Below are 18930 nucleotides of genomic sequence, written 5' to 3'. Positions count from 1 at the left end.
GCAATCGTCGTTTGAAAAAACTACCAAGTGCTTGGAGATATCTCTGATAATAATTATACAATGTTTGCACTAAGAATTTTATTCAAGACGTATTTCATTACATGGTGGATTTCATATCAGAAAAACAGTAAATTGATACAAAAAACAGCAACAATAGTATTTTCCAGATACATTTTACAATCTACATATGTGATTATTACCACAGTTTATAGTTATGTAATAACTATAACAGACAATGAACTAAGTCATCGAAAGATTTAAACTCTAAACAGTAGCTCGAAAGTCAAAACATGAGATCGACGGAAAAAACAGTAGATCTGGCAACAATGAAGACAACGCTCCTCTCGTGCGACTTGTTCTTCATCTGTAATGGATTGATTCGCGAAATTCTACTGTCTAATTGCATTATGACTTCGTTGCGGAAAATTCAATCTTCTCATTTGCTTCATAGAAAAAAACACTGCTGTAGATATTGTTGTTGTCAGTTTGTTTAATCTTCCATTTTTTGCTCTTAGTTTTTCAAATTTTCTGAAAGCTATTCTGCTATGTCGGAGGGAGACAAATACAATAAATCAAAAATCATGAAAATCGAACCAATCGTTTTTGAGTAATTATTCTGTTTTAAAAATCTCTTTTAAAATTTTTTTTCCATTAATCAGCTGTCGCCCCCATACGAACGACAATCGAAGTGTATCGTACTCTACCTGGCTTTTTGGAAAATCTGCGAGGACGAATCGTTACGCTTACTTGATTATAGGTAAGTTCTTACGTGAAACTAAATTTACATTTCTCAGAAGTTTCTTATCTTCTCAACGAATACAGCAACAGTAGATCAAAATCCATTTTCATTACAATATTGTATTGTATTTTTTTTAAATCTGTTTCACGTATTTTGAATGAAATTCATAGTGTGGAAATAACATAAGTGTTATATATTAGAAGTGGAAAAATGAATGAAACTTCACAAAAAATTAAAGTTTATTTTTACATGAGAAATATCAACTTCAATGGATTCTAGTACTCACTATTCACAAAAGGATGGTACTTGTGAGTGAAGGCACTGAAACAAAAAAATCAATAATTGTTTATTGTAGGTATCACAAAATAGGATAGAAGCTTGTTCAATGTCATCAGATGAGTAACTGAATCATGGGGCAAAAACCGAAATCGATCCGTTTCTTTTTTCTTGTGTTTTGTAGCTATCTGAAAAGATATCAAAATGTGCGTCGTTTTCAAAAAGAAATGAGTTTTATCGAACAAATCGTTGTCAACAACGGTCACAAAGTAGATATTATTGACTACGTTCTTCCCAATGTAAGAAAGTGTTCACCTCTTTTTATCAATTTAACTGTTTCTTCTTTGTCTCATTCTTACTACCCAGAAGAAGCTTCCTATTAGAAGCGACAGCTACAATAAGACAAATCACTACAGCTTGATTTCTCACTGAGGCAGAATGATTACATGAAAATTCTTGATAAAACATACAAATGTGTTCAAAATATAATTTACTTGTACCATATGCTTGGTACCAAGAAGGGAGAGACAAGAAAAATGACAATGACATCTGTCATGGAATTCAATTTGAGAAATACGTTTCCCCATACTGAAACTAAGGAACAATTATGACCGTCTAAAAGAACAAACAAGGAGATAAAACGTTCAGTAATATTAATATATTTTGATCATTCCCATATCGGTTTCAGTTCGAGAGCCACCGGTAGACAACTGTTTCAGCCTATTGGGCATCGTCAGTACCGGGCAGGCAGGCCTCGATTGGAGAAAAAATGTAAACAACCAAGAAAAGTACTTAATGAAAATAACTGCGTGAACGTAAGCGAGAAATAAGTGAAACAGAAGTTGACGGGTGATTATTAAACGAATGTAACTTACAACAAAATTTATTAAATGGTCAAAAATACTGAGTGCGCATATAAGCAAAACTAAAAAAAATATGGCTCTTCTTTGGCACCCCGAAAATAATTGGAATCAGTACAAAGTATGGCCTCCACGCTGGGTTATTACGGCCCTACATCTATCGTGCATCGACAAAATGAGATTGTCAATGTCTTGTTGAGGTACATTTGACCATTCAGCGATTAAAAGATCTCTCAATTGAAACGTTGTGTTTCCCATATGCGGAGTAATGCTACGTTGAAGCATGTCCCACACATGCTCGATGGGATTCAGGTCCGGTGATTATGCTGGCCATGGCAACACATCAACTCCTTCGTTGGTGAGCCAGTCAGTCACTAGACGCGCGACATGTGGACGAGCATTATCGTGCATTAGGTGGAAGTTTTCACCAACAGCACCAGCAAACGGACGGACGATAGGTAGAAGAATGGTGTCGAGGTACTGTCGAGCTGTGAGGGAGCGATTTGGAAAAACGAGATCGGTTCTACCGCCGATCATGATTCCTCCCCATAGCATTACTGAACCACCTCTGTATGTGTGGACTTCCTGGACGTGTCTCAAACGTTCATTATTTCCAGGTCGTCTCCTCAGTCTTACTCGACGAGAATCTGGATGAAATCCAAATCTGGATTCGTTTGTAAACAAAACTGTGGCCCAATCATTTGCATCCCAGTTTTGATGTTCTTGACACCACTCTAATCTTCTACCGCGATTGCCTCTAGACAAAGGTGGACATCTAAGTGGCCTTCTGTTGTGGAGATCTGCTTCATGCAGTCGATTTCTGACAGTATCACGACCAATGGTTACCTGGTGCGTCTGCTGCAACACGTTAACCAACTCAGGTGCTGTGATTGTCGGTTGTCTTCTTGCGGTTAAGACCAAAAATCGGTCTTTAACTGCAGTTGTAACGCGTCCTCGCCCTGGATGTTGTTCGGCTGGACTGCCAGTTTTTAGGGAACGCCGCCACAATCGATTGATAACACTTTGGGAGACCCCCAAACGAAGAGCTACATCATTTTGTCGCATGCCACCTTGAAGAAGCCCTACAGCTCCATTCATCTCAGCCAATGGTTAGTGATGGCGTTCCATGTTAAAGCACAATATTTCCAGTTTAATTGCTGAGCAAGAACTGCATAGAATGTACAAACTCGCCACTTTCAGATTATTCATTTTAGCCAAAAACCTACAGTTTGTAAAAAACTTGATAAAAGATTAGTTACCGTTTTTGCAGGCTTTGTTCAACCCATAGAAATCTATAGGGTGGTCGAGTGTACCAATTTAATCGAAATTAAACGACCTCATGCATGACCAGTTCAGTTTGAGGAGTGCCAGAAGATGACAGTACTACCAACTGTCGAAAGCGCTCGCAGATAATTTATAGAAGATATAAAGCTTCAAATCCTTTTTGTAGAATCTAATATAGAAATACTCAAAATAAAGGAAAATTTGTTGCATCAATCAAAAAAAAATCAATACTTACTCTGCATATGGACAAAATCTGAAATTACAATCCATGCTATCTATGGCGGCCATATCTTCTGGGTCTAAATTGAAATCCCAGATCTGAAAATTATGTTGGATTCTCCAGGGATCGATAGACTTTGGGATAGTAATGCATCCCCTCTGAACCTCGTATCTCAGTAGTACTTGAGCTGGCGACCGGTTGTTCTTTTCTGCAACTACTTTCAGTCTAGGATCTTCTAGCAGTTTCGGATCTTCGGGTTTAGCCCATGGTCTGTCAGGTGACCCCAAAGGGCTGTAGGCGGTTACAACGATATCCTTGGATTTGAGGTATTCGATGAATCTTTTCTGGTTCAGGTATGGCTGCACCTCGATCTTGTAAGAATGCGTGAAATTAATATTTGAAATCATGTTTTGGAGTCTCAATAGTCTATTTGCAGGCTGATCTGCATCAGGCGCGTATGTTGATATTATTGGGGATAAGAGGTAATAGAAAGGGGGTGGCGCTATATTTTTGAGCAAACTCAAACTGATTAATACAGTTTATTGTATGGTTTTCACTATAAAGGGTTTTACAAAAACCACAGCACGTGTTTTGGTATGCAATAGTCTCCTCAAGTACTTGAGGAAGCTATTGTATAGCCTACATTCGGTGTAGAAAATAATTTAGTGCCGAATAGTCGAATAAACAAAAAAATCGCCTCACAACTTTTACTGTCACGTTGATTATTTGACAGTAAACCATCCCAATGAATAGAGAAGCGTTCAAGCAGTGTCGTACCAAAGAAAATTAATTGAGAGTAATATTGTATGACAATTCAGGAGGTATTGTTTTATTGTGAAAGTGGGAAAAATCTGTCAATTTAATTTGTTACACAGAATATCGTTTCTCCCACAAGAGACGTAACAATATATTAAGAAATACGAAGAACATTTTTGTATACTAACCTGGTTCGTTACTGGCTTGATTGTACAATGTTGAAGAATGCGGTCGGTTTGCTTCTTGTTAAAATTTGACAACCCGATAGATCTTGTAAGGCCCTTCCTTTGAACTCTCTCCATTCCTAACCAGGTGTCCAAATAGTGTACATCGCTGTAAGCTGTAGTTCCATTGGGATGAGTTGGGAACAGCTCGCCCCCTTCCTGAAAATAACACACTTACGAATTGATATTGCACTCTAAAGTTGACCAGAATATCTAATATATGAAACTAAGTCGGAAAATCATGATAGTAACACACCATTTACTACTCAAGAAAGGCTCACTCAATTTTGATGATATTTTTTTTCCTGGCGTTGTCTATTGTCGTTATAGCAGAATGACAATTGAAACATTTAAAAAATTATATACAGGAAACAGGCAATATGCAGGAAACCTACACAAACAAGCTCCACCATACCCGCAAGTTCAAACCATCCACCATCACACAAAATGGTTGCCTATAACGCATTCATATATAGAATGTTAAGGATACCACTCAGCAATGAAGTCCGAAACAAAGAACGGAAAATCATATACCAAATAGCGAACGAAAACGGATACACCCAAAAGACAATAGATAAACTAGAAAACTGAATCATACAAAAAATACAGAACAAGTATCAAGCCGCCCCAACAGACAAAACAACACAACGATGGACAGCATTTACGTACGTAGGACACCAAACCAAAAAACTAACAAACATCTTCAAACCACTGAACATCAACATCGCATACAAGCCGAACACGAAGATAACACAAAAAATAAACAACTATGAAAAAGAAGAAGACAAAGACCAAAACGGGATATACAGTATACAATGCTCGGACTGCAACAAATTCTATATCGGCCAAACCAAGGAAAAACTGATCCAAAGGTACAATGAGCACAAAAAGGCATACATAAATCCAACAGTATATAAATCAAACCTTGCAACACACGCCATACAAAACAAACATAATTTCCCCCCACCAGAGAACATAAAACTCATAAAACAAGTCAACAAGGGAAACCGCATGGACATTTGGGAAAACTTGAACATCCATAAATTTAACAGTCATAAATCACTCATCGAGGAACAAGTACAAATCAAAACACAATAAGATCTCACATTCAATATATTAAACAAAACCATACACATTCCTAGAGAAGATCTAACACGAAGAAGAGATGCAGAACAAATACAGACAAATTTACCTAAAGTACTTGAAATACCTGAGTTAAGATGCTCTGACCGTATAAAGAGACAGACAACAGGATGACCAGTTCAGTTTGAAGGGTGCCTAGAAGATGACAGTACTACCAACTGTCGAAAGCGCTCGCAGATAATTTATAGAAGATATAAAGCTTCAAATCCTTTTTGTAGAATTTAATATTGAAATACTCAAAATAAAAGAAAATAGTTGCATCAATCATCGCCACTCGCGATGGAACACCCCATTTTTACGGTAAAACATATTAGGGGACAAAATAGGCTCAACATTCCTTCAGATTCGTGATTGGGAGTACCAACTCACTATGAATACACTTTTTTCCTGAAAAAAATTCAGTCCTGAAAAATCCGAATTTGTCTCACTTCTTATGGAAACACCCCCGTATCTTCCGTAATATTCGAGGTGGAACGATGAAACTCTCAGGATTGATGGAAATGCTCAAAATGCACCTGCCACCTGAATGGGGTTGGCCAAAGTGATAAACACTGTCCGCCACTTGCGATGAAACACCCCATTTTTAGGTAAAACATATTACGGCGCAAAATAATTCGCTTCCAATACCTGAACCCCTTCATTCTATCTGGAGAGTACTCTCAGGTATGAGAGATATAGATGCTGTGAGATGCTATAATCCATTTTGAGGAATATGTCACGGCACCACATTCTCAGAATATCGAGATAGTGTGAAGCAGTGAATGAAAAATTATCGATGGCGACATCTACTACAACTATCTATTATAACATCTATTATCAAACTGCAATTTGAGGAGTGCCTAGAAGATGGCAGTACTACCAAGTGTCGAAAGGGCTCGCAGATAATTGATAGAAGATGTAAAGCTTCAAATCCTTATTGTAAAATTGATTATTGAAATACTGAAAATAAAGGAAAATTAGTTGCATAATTCAAAATGAATGCAATAATAATGAATCCATCAGTTATGATTTCATTGTCTTTCAATTTTATCTAGCTGCGTATATCTGTACAAATTAAAATAAATGTTTCAAATTACCAAAAAGCGTCTCTCGCGTTATGGAAGCACAAACATTTGTGATACTATTTTTCAAATCCTCTACGTTTTGTGGACGTCGCATATAAACTAAGTCTTTGGTATATCCCCACAAAAAAATCTAGTGGAGTAATATCTGGACTTAGAGCTGGCCATAGTATTGGACCCTTATTTCCAATCATTTCTCAATAAAAGTATCATCCAAATATTAGGTAACTATTCTATTATTATGTGGAGGTGCCCCATCTTGTTCAGACCAATAGTGACAATTATGTTTGTTTATTATACCGTTGTTATGGAAACGGCTTTCATCACTCTATAATATTTTTTCAGAAACTGATCATCATCATGAATACGGGTGGAAAACCATACAATGAAGTTCAATCTTCTATCAGCATCTCCTGAATATGGGAATATATTTTAGTTATTGAAAATGAAACACGGAGATTAATACCTGGATGTAGTCCTTGAACCAAATGTATTTTGTATGGATGGAATTTGTTTTTTGACAAAATACGTTGTATTGACGATTGCGAAATGTTACAATACCTACATTGCTACTTGTCTGGTAGAACTATTTGGTTGCAACACTGTGATTCTCATCAGTAGCCATTTTTGTTTTTTTTGCTTCCGTTCATTAAAACATTCATTTCGTGCCAAAGATTTGGCTAAGCCAGCGAATGTTTTGTCTGACGGTAATTTTCTGTCAGGATACCGATTAGCGTATATTCGCACTGCTTCTTTTGAATTCCTTCTTGCTTCGCCATAAATACACATCATATCCAACTTTTCCGCATTTGAAAATTGAACCATTTTTCAATTTTACGAAAAACCAACACAAAACTGAATACACAGGTCTTCTGACAGATCGATAAATACATTATTGCTTTTATTTTGACTTATTCATGGCCCAATTCATAATACGCAATAACTTTAACTTTTTTCATCAGTATTCAAGAAAAACTACAGGTGTGGAGAGTGCTGAGATTCTTATGGAAACTGACTTCCCAGGTTCTGTCTTTCCTGGAACGGCGAACTGGACGGATGTACCAATAACACCCTCACAATATGACTGGCAATATGCTAGTACAGTAATTGATGAGGACAAAATAAGATGGGCTATATCGGGCTTTTCCCCCTTCAAGTCACCAGGGCCTGACGGTATAAGACCAGCCCTACTTCAGTGGGGACTGGACACTCTTATGCCACACCTGGTTGGAATATTCAGAGCCTCTCTAGCTCTGAGGTATATTCCCAGTAAGTGGAGAGAAGTAAGAGTAGTATTTATACCCAAACCAGGTAGGATGGACTACACCCTACCAAAAGCATTCCGACCAATTAGTCTCACATCGTTTTTCTTAAAAACCATGGAGAGGATATGTGAGCGGTATATAAGAGATGTAGTACTTGTTAACAACCCACTTCATCCAATTCAGCATGCATATACCCCGGGAAGGTCTACTGATTCGGCCCTTCACCATGTAGTTGGCAGAATCGAGAGATCATTGGACAACAACGAATCCACCCTAGGTATATTCATAGATATTGAGAGAGCGTTTGATAAAACAACCTTTCCAACAATTACCCAGCAACTACACTCCAGGAATGTACCCCTGGTAGTAGGAGAATGAATACTCCAGATGCTCTCTAGCAGAGCAATAAGTATTAATGTAGAAGACATCACAGTAAAAGGACTGGTCATGAGGGGATGTCCACAGGGAGGGGTCTTATCACCCCTTCTCTGGAACATAGTTCTGGATACCCTAATTAATCACCTTAACAAAAATGGATTCTACACAATTGCATACGCAGATGACAGACCGGCAAATTTGTAAACACACTGTGCGATAGAGCGCAGGATGGGCTCAAATTGATAGAAACATGGTGTAAGGAACACTCACTGTCGATCAATCCCAAGAAGACTGAGATGGTCTTTTTCTCCAGGAAAAGAAGTTTAACGGGCTTAAAACCTCCCGAAATCTTCAAAAGCCAACTAAATTTATCTGAAGAGGTGAAATACCTTGGTATTATCCTCGACAAGAAGCTAACATGGAACTCTCATCTACAGAGTAGAGCAAAAAGAGCATACGTGGCTTATGAGCAATGGAACGCGGATGGGGTATTTCACCCCGTGTAGTCGCCTGAATCTACACTGCAATAATAAGGCCTATGTTAACGTATGGAGCCATTGCATGGGGACCGAAAGTTCTACAAGCAACGGCCATCCAAAAATTATATCAAATACAGCGACTGGCTTGTTTAAACATCACAGGAGCCATGAGAACAACACCAACCGCGGCAATGGAATTAATCACGGGTCTGACCCCTCTGGATCTGTACGTTAAGGAGGTTGCGTTAATGGCCATGGTACGATTGCACACGGCTGGTGTAAACCTAGAAGTAGGAATGGGTCGATTGAGGCTGGGCCTATGGCGGGAAGCGCTTACTGCGCAACCTCTGCTGCAGGCAATAAGCGATGCACTTGAACCCAGGTTTGTGTTTAATAAACCCTACAAAATACAAATTAAGCAGAACACAGAGTCAGATGCTACAAATGCAATACGGATTTATACAGATGGCTCAAAAACCAAAGAAGGCTCAGGATGTGGAGTGTACTCCAGATCACTAAGCCTAAGGGTTAAGTGGGGAATGGGAAGAAATACCAGCGTGGTCCAAACAGAACTGGCTGGTATCTCAATCGCCACAAAAGAAATAACCAAGAAAAGAATTTCTGGCAAAAACATAACAATCTGCACTAATAGCAGACACCTAGAGTGCCACCAAGATTTAGCCAAAGCCTCGGTAGATAATAACATTATTCTGAGGTGGGTTAAAGGGCACGACAGGAGTAAAGGTAATCGCATTGTCGACTCTTTAGCCAAGGAAGCGGCTGGACTAAGAATTTTAGGACCAAGTGGCACCCACGGCCTGATGACTTCGACAATTGCGGAACTAGTCAAATGTTACACCCATGCTCAATCTTTAAAGAGATGGGATGAAATCAAAGGATGTAATCTTGCCAGGATCACCTTGGGCGACCCTGGGAAGCTGGCGCCGAACAAATATCTGGCGATGACCAGGAAAAATCTACGCCTCACAGTAGGATTTCTGACTGGCCACTGTCAGCTGAGGAAACACCTCCATAATATGGGGCTAGTGGACACACCTCTATGCAGGATGTGTGAACAGGAAGATGAGACTGTCAGGCATGTCCTGTGCGAGTGCCCGGAGTTATCGTCAATAAGAGTGTGTGTGTTCGGCGAGTCTTGATCTACACCTGCCGATATAAAGGAGATGTCTCCCAGCGACCTGTCCACCTTCCTGGAAAAGACAGGATTGACGACGACCTAGGAGGACAACTCCTCGGGAGGATGTACAATGGGTCACATGTGGCCTAAGTGCGTGGGCTTACACTCACCCTCCCTACTCTACAGATACAGATATGGCTGAATTCAGAATTCAATGCAGGTTACCTTTTAAAAAAAATTGGCGTCGGTGTCGCGACGCCCTAACGGATGACGCGTAGTGCTGGATCTCTACGTAAATAAGAGGACCCTTTGACACCAAAATTATCTGCTTTCACAAAATATGGATATTCTTTTTCATTTTTTAGATATTTGCCCGCGGAGTTTTATATGGGACACCCTGTTTATTAGTATATATATCAGGATACAATCTTGACAATTTTGTATTTCAGTTTTTGCCGCTTATTCACATCTATCACATCACATCTACTGTACCTATGTATCTTTTACCTTCAAAGCGAATGGCCAGTGGACCAGATACAAGTCGAGATATTCCAGTCCCAGATCATTCAACGTTGTTCTCAGAGCTGATTCAATCATACATGGAAGATGAAAAGTGTTCCACAGCTTGCTGGTGATGAACAAATCTTCGCGCTTGACGGTTCCATCTTTAATTTTGGCCTTCAAGGCCTTCCCGACTTCAGCCTCATTGCCGTAGACGGGAGCGCAATCGAAATGGCGATAGCCTACGTCGATAGCGAACTCCACTGCTTGGGTAACTTCTTCTGGTTCAGCCTATAAAAAAAATTACGTTTTGAAGATCCGATAGATTTTAATTTAAAAAAGCTTTGCAACTTTATTTTATGAAGTTCATTTGGCGCGTTAGGGGAAAATTATGACAGGGCTCGAGATCTGACTGTGCATCTTGCAGGCCTATATCGCTACTTAGTCAGTTTTCTAAGATTATTGAAAACTGTTTCTAATAAAGATTATATGATTACTTTGAATCATTCAGATTATTTTCTTCTAGTTAGAATGCTTATAGAAGAAATAAATCCACAGTTGGTGCAATTGACCAACTCATTAAACATGTGTTTGAAATCTTGGAAAACAAACAGCAGACTCTGGGGTTATTTTTTGATTTGAGCAAAGCTTTCGACCTCGTTGACCATGACATACTGCTACACAAATTGCAGTTTTATGGTATACGTGGCCCTGCATTGAATTGGGTTAGATCTAACCTTACTGGCCGTAGTCAGCTGGTCTGTGTGAATGGAATTAACTCTATGAGTAAATGTATAGTAAGAGGGGTACCTCAAGGCTCTGTTTTAGGACCTCTTTTTTTTGTTTTTTATTAATGATCTTCCGAAATTTTGTTCGAAAGCTTCCATTACGGATGACACTAACATCTTGGTATCATCTTGGTATCAATCAGAGTTTCAAACCACTCTACTCCACTCTTTTCAATATTTTTTCAGAAATTTCAAATCAATTTGTATTATATTAGACAATGGAAGTCCAAACTAATGAAATACACCACGAAACATTGTCAATCACCTTCACAGAGGTTCACAGATGGATCAAAAACACCTTCCGGTCATGGACAAACGCAGGACAGAGATATCTACATGCCTAGGAACCTATGCGACTGTATTTCCTGCGGAAATTTACGCTATTGAATTGTGTACGGAGAGATTGCAAGGATCTAACCTCACTCACAAGTCAATAAAAATATTCTCGGACAGTCAAGCGACGTTGAAAGCTCTTGGCTTCTACCGAGCAACGTCTGAATTGGACTACAATAGGGATGAACTACGATGTCTAACAGGCCTTCTTACAGGTCACTGTCATTTGAATCATCATATGCAGAGACTCACAATAAAACCTTGCGAGTTGCAGTGGAAGGTCGAGTAGATCCACCCGTTTTGGACCTAACCTAAATTAACCTAGTACTTTTCTTTTTTCAAATTTATTGTCACTACAGAATATTGCAGAGATTTTCACCAAACCTGCTGAGGTACAGCGCAATACAAACGTGTACGAGGTCTATTCAAAAAATAAGGTGAATGTTTAAATATAGCGGGCTACCTACGTACATTCGATTAGCGTTTTTTCAATTTTTTCATGTTGGTACACCCGTCTCGAACATACGTTCACAGTTTCAACTGTTTAGCATGTTAAGTGGCATACGGTGATCGTATTTTGAGTCAAAAATATGTTTACAAGTGGAATAAGCTTTTCACAAAAGGTCGAGATTATGTGAATGACGGCGCTCGCTCTGAACGCCCCAGCACATTGTTCGTAATTTTTTGGTTAAAAACAACTCCGTAATCATAGCCCAGCCACCGTATTCACCAGATTTGGCTCTGTACGACTTCTTCATGTTCCTAAGATTGAAGAGACTCACGAGGCGGCGTTCTTCGACGATTGAGATACTGAATCGGTGAGAGAGCTAAGGCACATTCTAAATTTCAGCTAAGTTTTTGGGTGAATTTTATGCACATAAAGGTAGGTTCATAAGTTAGTATTATTCTTGATAATGCAACACAATTTGTTTGAGATTACGGTGCAATAAACTTACCAACCACGTCCCCAAACCAAATATGGGTGATGTATGTCCGTCGTTAAACATTACATTGGGGACTTTGCTAGCCATTATACTTTAGAAACAAACAATTGACGAAACAACACGAACCTACTTCAAAGTAATATACATAAATTATGCTGGTAAAGCTTGTACTAAGGCACAAAACAGAGAATTCAAAAAACTGATTTTTTTTCTAAGTGTGTTTTTATTTCAAGGATGATCATATGAACATAGGAGGAACGTAGGTATATTTCAAGGGGCAAGCACAGTTCACTGTGGATATATGCATTATTAGACTTTTCAACAAGACTTATGAGAAAATGTTTTACAAGATATCTCATATAGTTGAAATCACTTCACTATATGATATTGTCAATTGATTTTTTTTTTCATTAGGCGATTTTCTATCCTCAAATGTAATCACTTTTTGTTTTTCAATAACAAATTAAAAAGACCTGCGTTTTCATGCATTACACGAGAAATTTGTATCCTCACATTCAATAAACAATTTAATTATTTATTTATTTCCAGCATCTCTACCTCAACTAACTCAAAACCCAACATCAAAATTAACTAAAGAAACTCAACTGAGAGTCATAAATTTATTACGATTTTTAAGTTTTCTCACTAATTTGCTGAAGAATATTTTTACTTCCTTATAATGGATTAACAAATTGTATTCCAACATGTTACACGAATGTTTTGAAGAACATATTACGATAGTGAAGAAACCTCTGAAAGTCGATTTTAAGCAATTGAAAGTAGACAAATTCTCTGGCTCTAATAGAAAACAATGTACAGATAAGGTACCGTCGGTGACGTTCAATATAGTACATTTGAGAAACGGCCAATACTTGCGAATGGAAATTGAGCCATCCTTTCGAGGTGTATAATCGTTGTTCGGCGCGGCCGAAGAAGAAAGATATTGGCAAAAAAACGGCTGGGATTCCTATTTTCCTATAGATTGTGTTCTCCGTTGTCGAGTGGTTTGGATCCGCAATGTTGCCAAATGTTCTGTTTTTTCAATAGTTCTACTAATTCACAACACAACAAAAAAATATTTTTTGAATGTTTCCTACACTAAATTAGTCAATTCCTACTAATTTTGGGGTGATAAAAACGAAAATAATAATGAAAAATTTTTATTAGCTCTGGTTTTTGAGATACACAGTACTTAATCTTAAAGAGTAGTTATACTATACGTGAAAAGTGAAAGTACATAAAACAATATTGTTATGTTTCTTTTAGAATATTTTAAGTACAAAATTAATAAAAAAAAACATTATTCTTAGTGTTTTGACAAATAAAAGAAGTTTGTACCACCAAATTTCAATTAAGTCCATCCGATTCATTGTAAGATCGCTGTCGTTTAGCTTGTCTTTTATAAAACACTTCTGGAGCATCTCTACACACAGACCAGCAGTAGTCTGCAAGCATTGCTTCATTCCAACGGCCCTGATATCTCTGTTCCATTAAGGCAATGTCTTGATGGAATTTTTCTCCATGTTCGTCACTCACAGCTCCACAGTTTTGTGGGAAGAAATTAAGATGAGAGTGAAGAAAATGAATATTCAAGGACATGTTGCATCCAAGTTGGTGGTAAGCTTGAAGAAGCTCTTTAACCAATGCTGTGAAGTTATCATCTCTTTTGTTACCTAAAAACCCATGTACAACCCCCTTAAAGGCTTCCCAGGCTCTTTTTTCATTTCCTGTTAAAATCATGTCAAAAGCAGGATCATTTACGATTTCACGGATTTGAGGCCCAATAAAGATGCCTTCCTTGACTTTAGCATCACTCAACCTGGAAAACTGTGCTCTCAAGAACTTAAAAGCTTGTCCTTCCTGGTCCATGGCCTTCACAAAGTTTTTCATTAGTCCCAACTTAATATGTAATGGGGGAAGGAGAACATCCTTAGGATCTACAAGAGGCTCGTAAACTACATTTTTCTCATTAGGGTTTAGGTCTCGTGTAGACCAGTTCATTTTTTTATAGTGAGATTTTCTATCCCGACTGTCCCACAGACACAAAAAACAACAGTACTTGGTGAACCCTAATTGCACTCCTAGAAGTATAGCAATGACTTTCAGATCACCACAGATGTGCCACTTGTGTTGTTCATATTTGATTGATTGGAGAAGTGTTTTCATATTTATATACGTTTCCTTCATGTGAACTGCATGACCTATACGAATAGAGGGTAGCTGATTTCCATTATGCAGAAGTACAGCTTTTAAGCTTAGTTTTGAAGAGTCTATAAACAGTCTCCATTCAGATGGAGTGTGATCCAAATTCAAGCAGTCCATCAAACCATTAACATCAGAACAAACTACGAGGTTTTCTTTTTTCTCAAAAAAAGGAAGCAAATCTTTTTGACGCTGTCTGTACTGAGATATTTTTACATCATGTTTTAGAAGATTCCACTGTTGTAGTCTTGACCCTAACAGCTCAGCCTTTTCCTTAGACAAGCGAAGATCTCTTATAAGGACACTCAACTCTGCTTGACTAATTCTGTGCGGATCACTAGACCTATCGCTTACCTCAAAATCAGGGTCATAGGATGTAGAAGGATGGGTTGCTCCTTCTAAACAGTCTTCATCACCTTCCTCTAAAATTTCATAGTTTTGGGGTGGAGAAGGGACTGGCAAATTGTCTGAGTGTGGTACAGGCCGAAGAGCAGATGGGAGATTAGGGTATTTAACCGTTCCTCTTTTCTTCATAGATAAACCTTGCTTAATGGGAGGAGTTAAGCAGAAATAACAGTCGTCTGTATGATTGGTAGGCTCACGCCAAACCATAGGTACTGCAAAAGCCATTGTCCGGTTTTTATTTTTCAGCCACTCTCGCAATATGACGGAACAAGAATTACAACATATATGAGGAGCCCATGATTTATCTTGGTCCCCAACTTTCACACCAAAATAATGTTCATAGGCTGTCTTCACGATAGGCGTCATTTTACGTTTCTGAGCCTTAAATGTTATTTCACCACATATATAGCAAAAGCTATCGACAGAATTCACACACTTTCGAGGCATTTCAGATCAGCACTTAAATTAATTTAAAAATCAACTTCACACGATAATTTCAATAGCAACCACGTGCGTACAAGTGACAAACTCACATAGGTTATGTTTACTACTTAAGAACAGCTGATGAGAGGGGTGTTATGTAAACAAACATGTGTACCAACTGTTGGTGATAAAATATTTCATTTGTTGAAAACTCAATATACATATATATAATATAATGATACTATATCTTGAAAACAAGAGCTAATATATAATTTTTATGGTCACTTTCGGTTTTAACACGTGGAAATACATTAAAATCATCAAATTTCAACCCCGAAACAAAAACTTTGTTGTGTTGTGTTATGTTTTGAGCTCATGATCTACAGAACTTTGTAAAATAAAAACAATACTACTTATGATCTGGAAAAATATTGATAATTCAGTCTCACAGAATCCCTGAGAGAGTTCAAAGACATACCAAAAAGTGCATATCAGAAATTGTTTGAGGATTGGAATAAACGCTGGCATAAGTGTATTATATTTGAAAGAGACTACTTTGAAGGGGCAAAATACAAATTGATGAATAAGTAGATATTTTTTATGGTAAATGAAAATTCCCCTGATTTCTTTAACAGACAGCGAATTTTCTCGATCTCGAAAATAGAGAGATAAATATCAGACACACAGTGGGGAAGGCAAACGAACAACCTCTTTCAACACATTTCTGAATGTCAAGTTCCTGAATATCTTTCAAAAGTTCAAATAATAATAAACCGTACGTAATGACATATTCACGATAAACAATATCTAAGCTAGCTATTTGTTTGACGTCACAAAATAAAAATGAGGTTTACAGTACAAAAGCTCTGATGTAAATCCCACTCAACTTCAACTAGACTTGCGCACACGTTTGGAAAAAACATTACTGGCGGGAAAGCATGGACATTCCCAGGAGCGCAATATTCACTAATCGTTGGGGTGGAAATGGCGGGAGAATTAATTTTTTTAATGTTGGTGTTCTGTTTCCTATCACATAGTATCAGTTAGTATCTAGTGTCCATCAGTGTTGGTGGTAGGTGATCTCTCTAGCTAGAGTAACAGTTTTTTCCCTTCGTCGCCATCAGTGTAATGATGAAAGCCAGTGTTACTCTTCAGCCAGTGACAAAATGGAGTATGTAAGTAACGAAATTACTTTCACAATTGAGGATCATCTTTTACTGCAATCATCGTTTCCAATCAGAGGCTACGAAATACGGGTGGGCCTATCACCAGCGCGAAAATTTAGCTCATCTATCATTTTGTCGCAACCCTTCACAAGGAACAAAATTTCCTTCGATGTCTTCGAATGGGCTTATCTCTGCGACTTATTTCAACAGAAGTTGATGGATTTTTTCTGTGGAGGACACAGTTTTCTAGATGGACACTTTCCCGCCATTTTTCCGAGTGACAGCTATTTTAAGGTCACTCCTGCTATCAGGAAGGGTAACAAGATGCTGATAGTGAAGGCATTAAGCGCTAAATTTGAATTATTTGAAGAGGATGTCTATAATATAGTGCAAGCCAACCAGTTTCTAGTATCTAAGAGGGTAGTTATGTGGGATAACAATAACTTTAGCGCTTACTACTACAATTTGATTGATGGTATACGTTCCTATTTCAAAGAGAATCCTGATTCTAATTTGACCCACCTGGAAATTTTCAACGCGTTTTGTGATTGTTGCACGGATAGCATGCTTTCAAACGCTCTTAGTGAATATGTTTTCTATTACAAGACAAGAATTTTGAATGATTTATGGAATAAATGAATAAATGTATCGATTATGACTATGCCTCTTCTTTTCTTTCAATAAAAAACCTTTCACTTCAAAATATTGTAGTATTTTGGAAAATGATTATCAAACATTAAAAATGTATCATCTTTTTCTTTTCGACATACTATTGATATATGAAACTACAACTAGTTTCAAAACTAGCTCGTGTTGTATTAGACGGGGACCACTGCCGCAAGGTGGCGCTGGTATCGATGCAATATCGATAGAAAACCAAGTTAGATATTTTGCCAAAAGAGTAACGATAAAACAATCTTATGCATTCAATGCATATATTAGATTAGAGATCCAACCTATTGTAAACTTCAATGAGATATCTTAAAGCTTTTTCATACTATATAACAGATATTAACCTTCTCATCAGTTTGGACTTCCATTGTCCAATATAATATAAATTGATTTGAAATCCCTGATATTAATCTTATGTGTTTTTGTAATAATATGTAAGCAAGATTGTTTCAAATTCTACTTTTCAAATTATTAGTGATATTTTTACCAATAATTTCATTTCAAAACTGCTTTCCTTGTCACTGAACGTATGGAAATATTGTAATTCTAACTTTGTACTTTTCAGCAAGAAAAATTATTATTACTATTATTATTATTGTCTTAAATCTTCATAAACATTAAAATTTTTGTAGAATTGTTGATTATAATATTCATTTACACAAATGTTAAACACAATTCTTTCGTTTCAGTGAGTCTACTTCAAACTATAATTTCTCATTGAATACTCACTCGATTTAATCAAAATAAGCGACATTCCAATCAGTGCACGTTTGCCAATGTAACACGAGTCACACGATTCCGTCAGCATTAACATTGTGTGCTCGGGATTCGATGAAGTTGACGAAGGTAGTTTTTGCCTGGTCCTGATTGGCGAGGGTTCTACCAGTGAGAGAGTTATCTAGGTGTTTTAAAAGGTGGTAGTCGGTTGGCCAAAGGTCTGAGGCAGAACTTGAACGCTAAATTCGTTTAATTTTCGGAAAGTGATTTGTCAAACGTGCGGACATACGTTGTTGTGAAGCAGGATCGGATCTCTTCCGATGACCAGTGCCGGGTGCTGCCGTCGCAATTTTCAGTACATTTCGTCGATTTCCTCACAGGCATTGTTATGGAGCAGGATTTGTCCTCTTCTGTTGACCAGTGTCTGCAGCTGCTGACGCAGTTTTCAGTACATTTAATCGATTTCCTCACAATAGGACTATGCTGTGATGGCATGACCTGGTGGCAGTAAGTTTTAGTGAATCACACCAGCCACCGATCACCATACAGTAACCATGCTCTTTTTTATAGGTTTGTGCCTTTGGAAAGTGTATGGGTGGCTCATCGATGTCCAACGACTGTCCTGTATTCGTGGAGGATCCACTTTGTCGTCACACGTGACGATCCGATTCAAAAAAGGATCATTTTGGTTGCTCAGAAGCAAAGAAGAATATACCTCACCCTTTCAATATGTTTTGAACCATCAAAAATCACATGGGAACTCATGCCGAGTTATTTCGTCATTCCATACTCACCAAATACATAGCACATGAAATATGTCCTAGAATTCAACATAAATAGCAAATTCTATAATCAATCTCTGAACAACGCAAATTTAGAAATAAGGAACCTTCTGATTTTGATGACAAAAACTCACTCGTATTATCCGTTATCCGAGTGTATAAACTCAAACTATA

The 18930-nt window shown here is 37.8% G+C and overlaps 1 protein-coding gene across 2 annotated transcripts; it reads right to left on the bottom strand.

The window, feature by feature from the left end:
- Positions 1-960: 960 nt before the first annotated feature.
- LOC111517557 (aldo-keto reductase 1B) lies at positions 961-12568 on the bottom strand. Of its 2 annotated transcripts, none has more exons than XM_074184931.1 (5): positions 12402-12568; positions 10331-10615; positions 4324-4518; positions 3395-3750; positions 961-1203 (listed from the first exon to the last, which is right to left on the bottom strand). In XM_074184931.1, exons 1-5 carry the CDS (start codon positions 12474-12476, stop codon positions 1200-1202), a joined length of 915 nt encoding a protein of 304 aa, XP_074041032.1. In that variant the 5' UTR covers positions 12477-12568; the 3' UTR covers positions 961-1199. The 2 variants fall into 2 exon arrangements, with proteins under 2 accessions (XP_074041032.1, XP_023029518.2); XM_023173750.2 differs by having other exon boundaries at positions 961-1060.
- Between the last annotated feature and the right edge of the window lie 6362 nt (positions 12569-18930).

This window comes from Leptinotarsa decemlineata, unplaced genomic scaffold (genome assembly GCF_025532065.1).
Source record: "Leptinotarsa decemlineata unplaced genomic scaffold, Ldec_3_MD MMD2_tig00026361_RagTag_RagTag, whole genome shotgun sequence".
NCBI classification, from domain to species: Eukaryota; Metazoa; Arthropoda; class Insecta; order Coleoptera; family Chrysomelidae; genus Leptinotarsa; species Leptinotarsa decemlineata.
Note: the sequence above shows the minus strand (reverse complement) of the source record. Positions and strands in the feature narration are given on the sequence as shown.

Excerpts from the sequence above, each read along its gene's own strand:
- LOC111517557 (XM_023173750.2), bottom strand. The coding sequence starts at position 12,476 with ATGGCTAGCAAAGTCCCCAATGTAATGTTTAACGACGGACATACATCA. Across the intron at positions 3,751-4,323 it reads TCAAGCCAGTAACGAACCAG|ATCGAGGTGCAGCCATACCT; the intron begins GTTAGTATACAA and ends CATTCTTACAAG. Across the intron at positions 1,061-3,394 it reads AGATTTTGTCCATATGCAGA|TGCCTTCACTCACAAGTACC; the intron begins GTAAGTATTGAT and ends TTTTTGTTTCAG.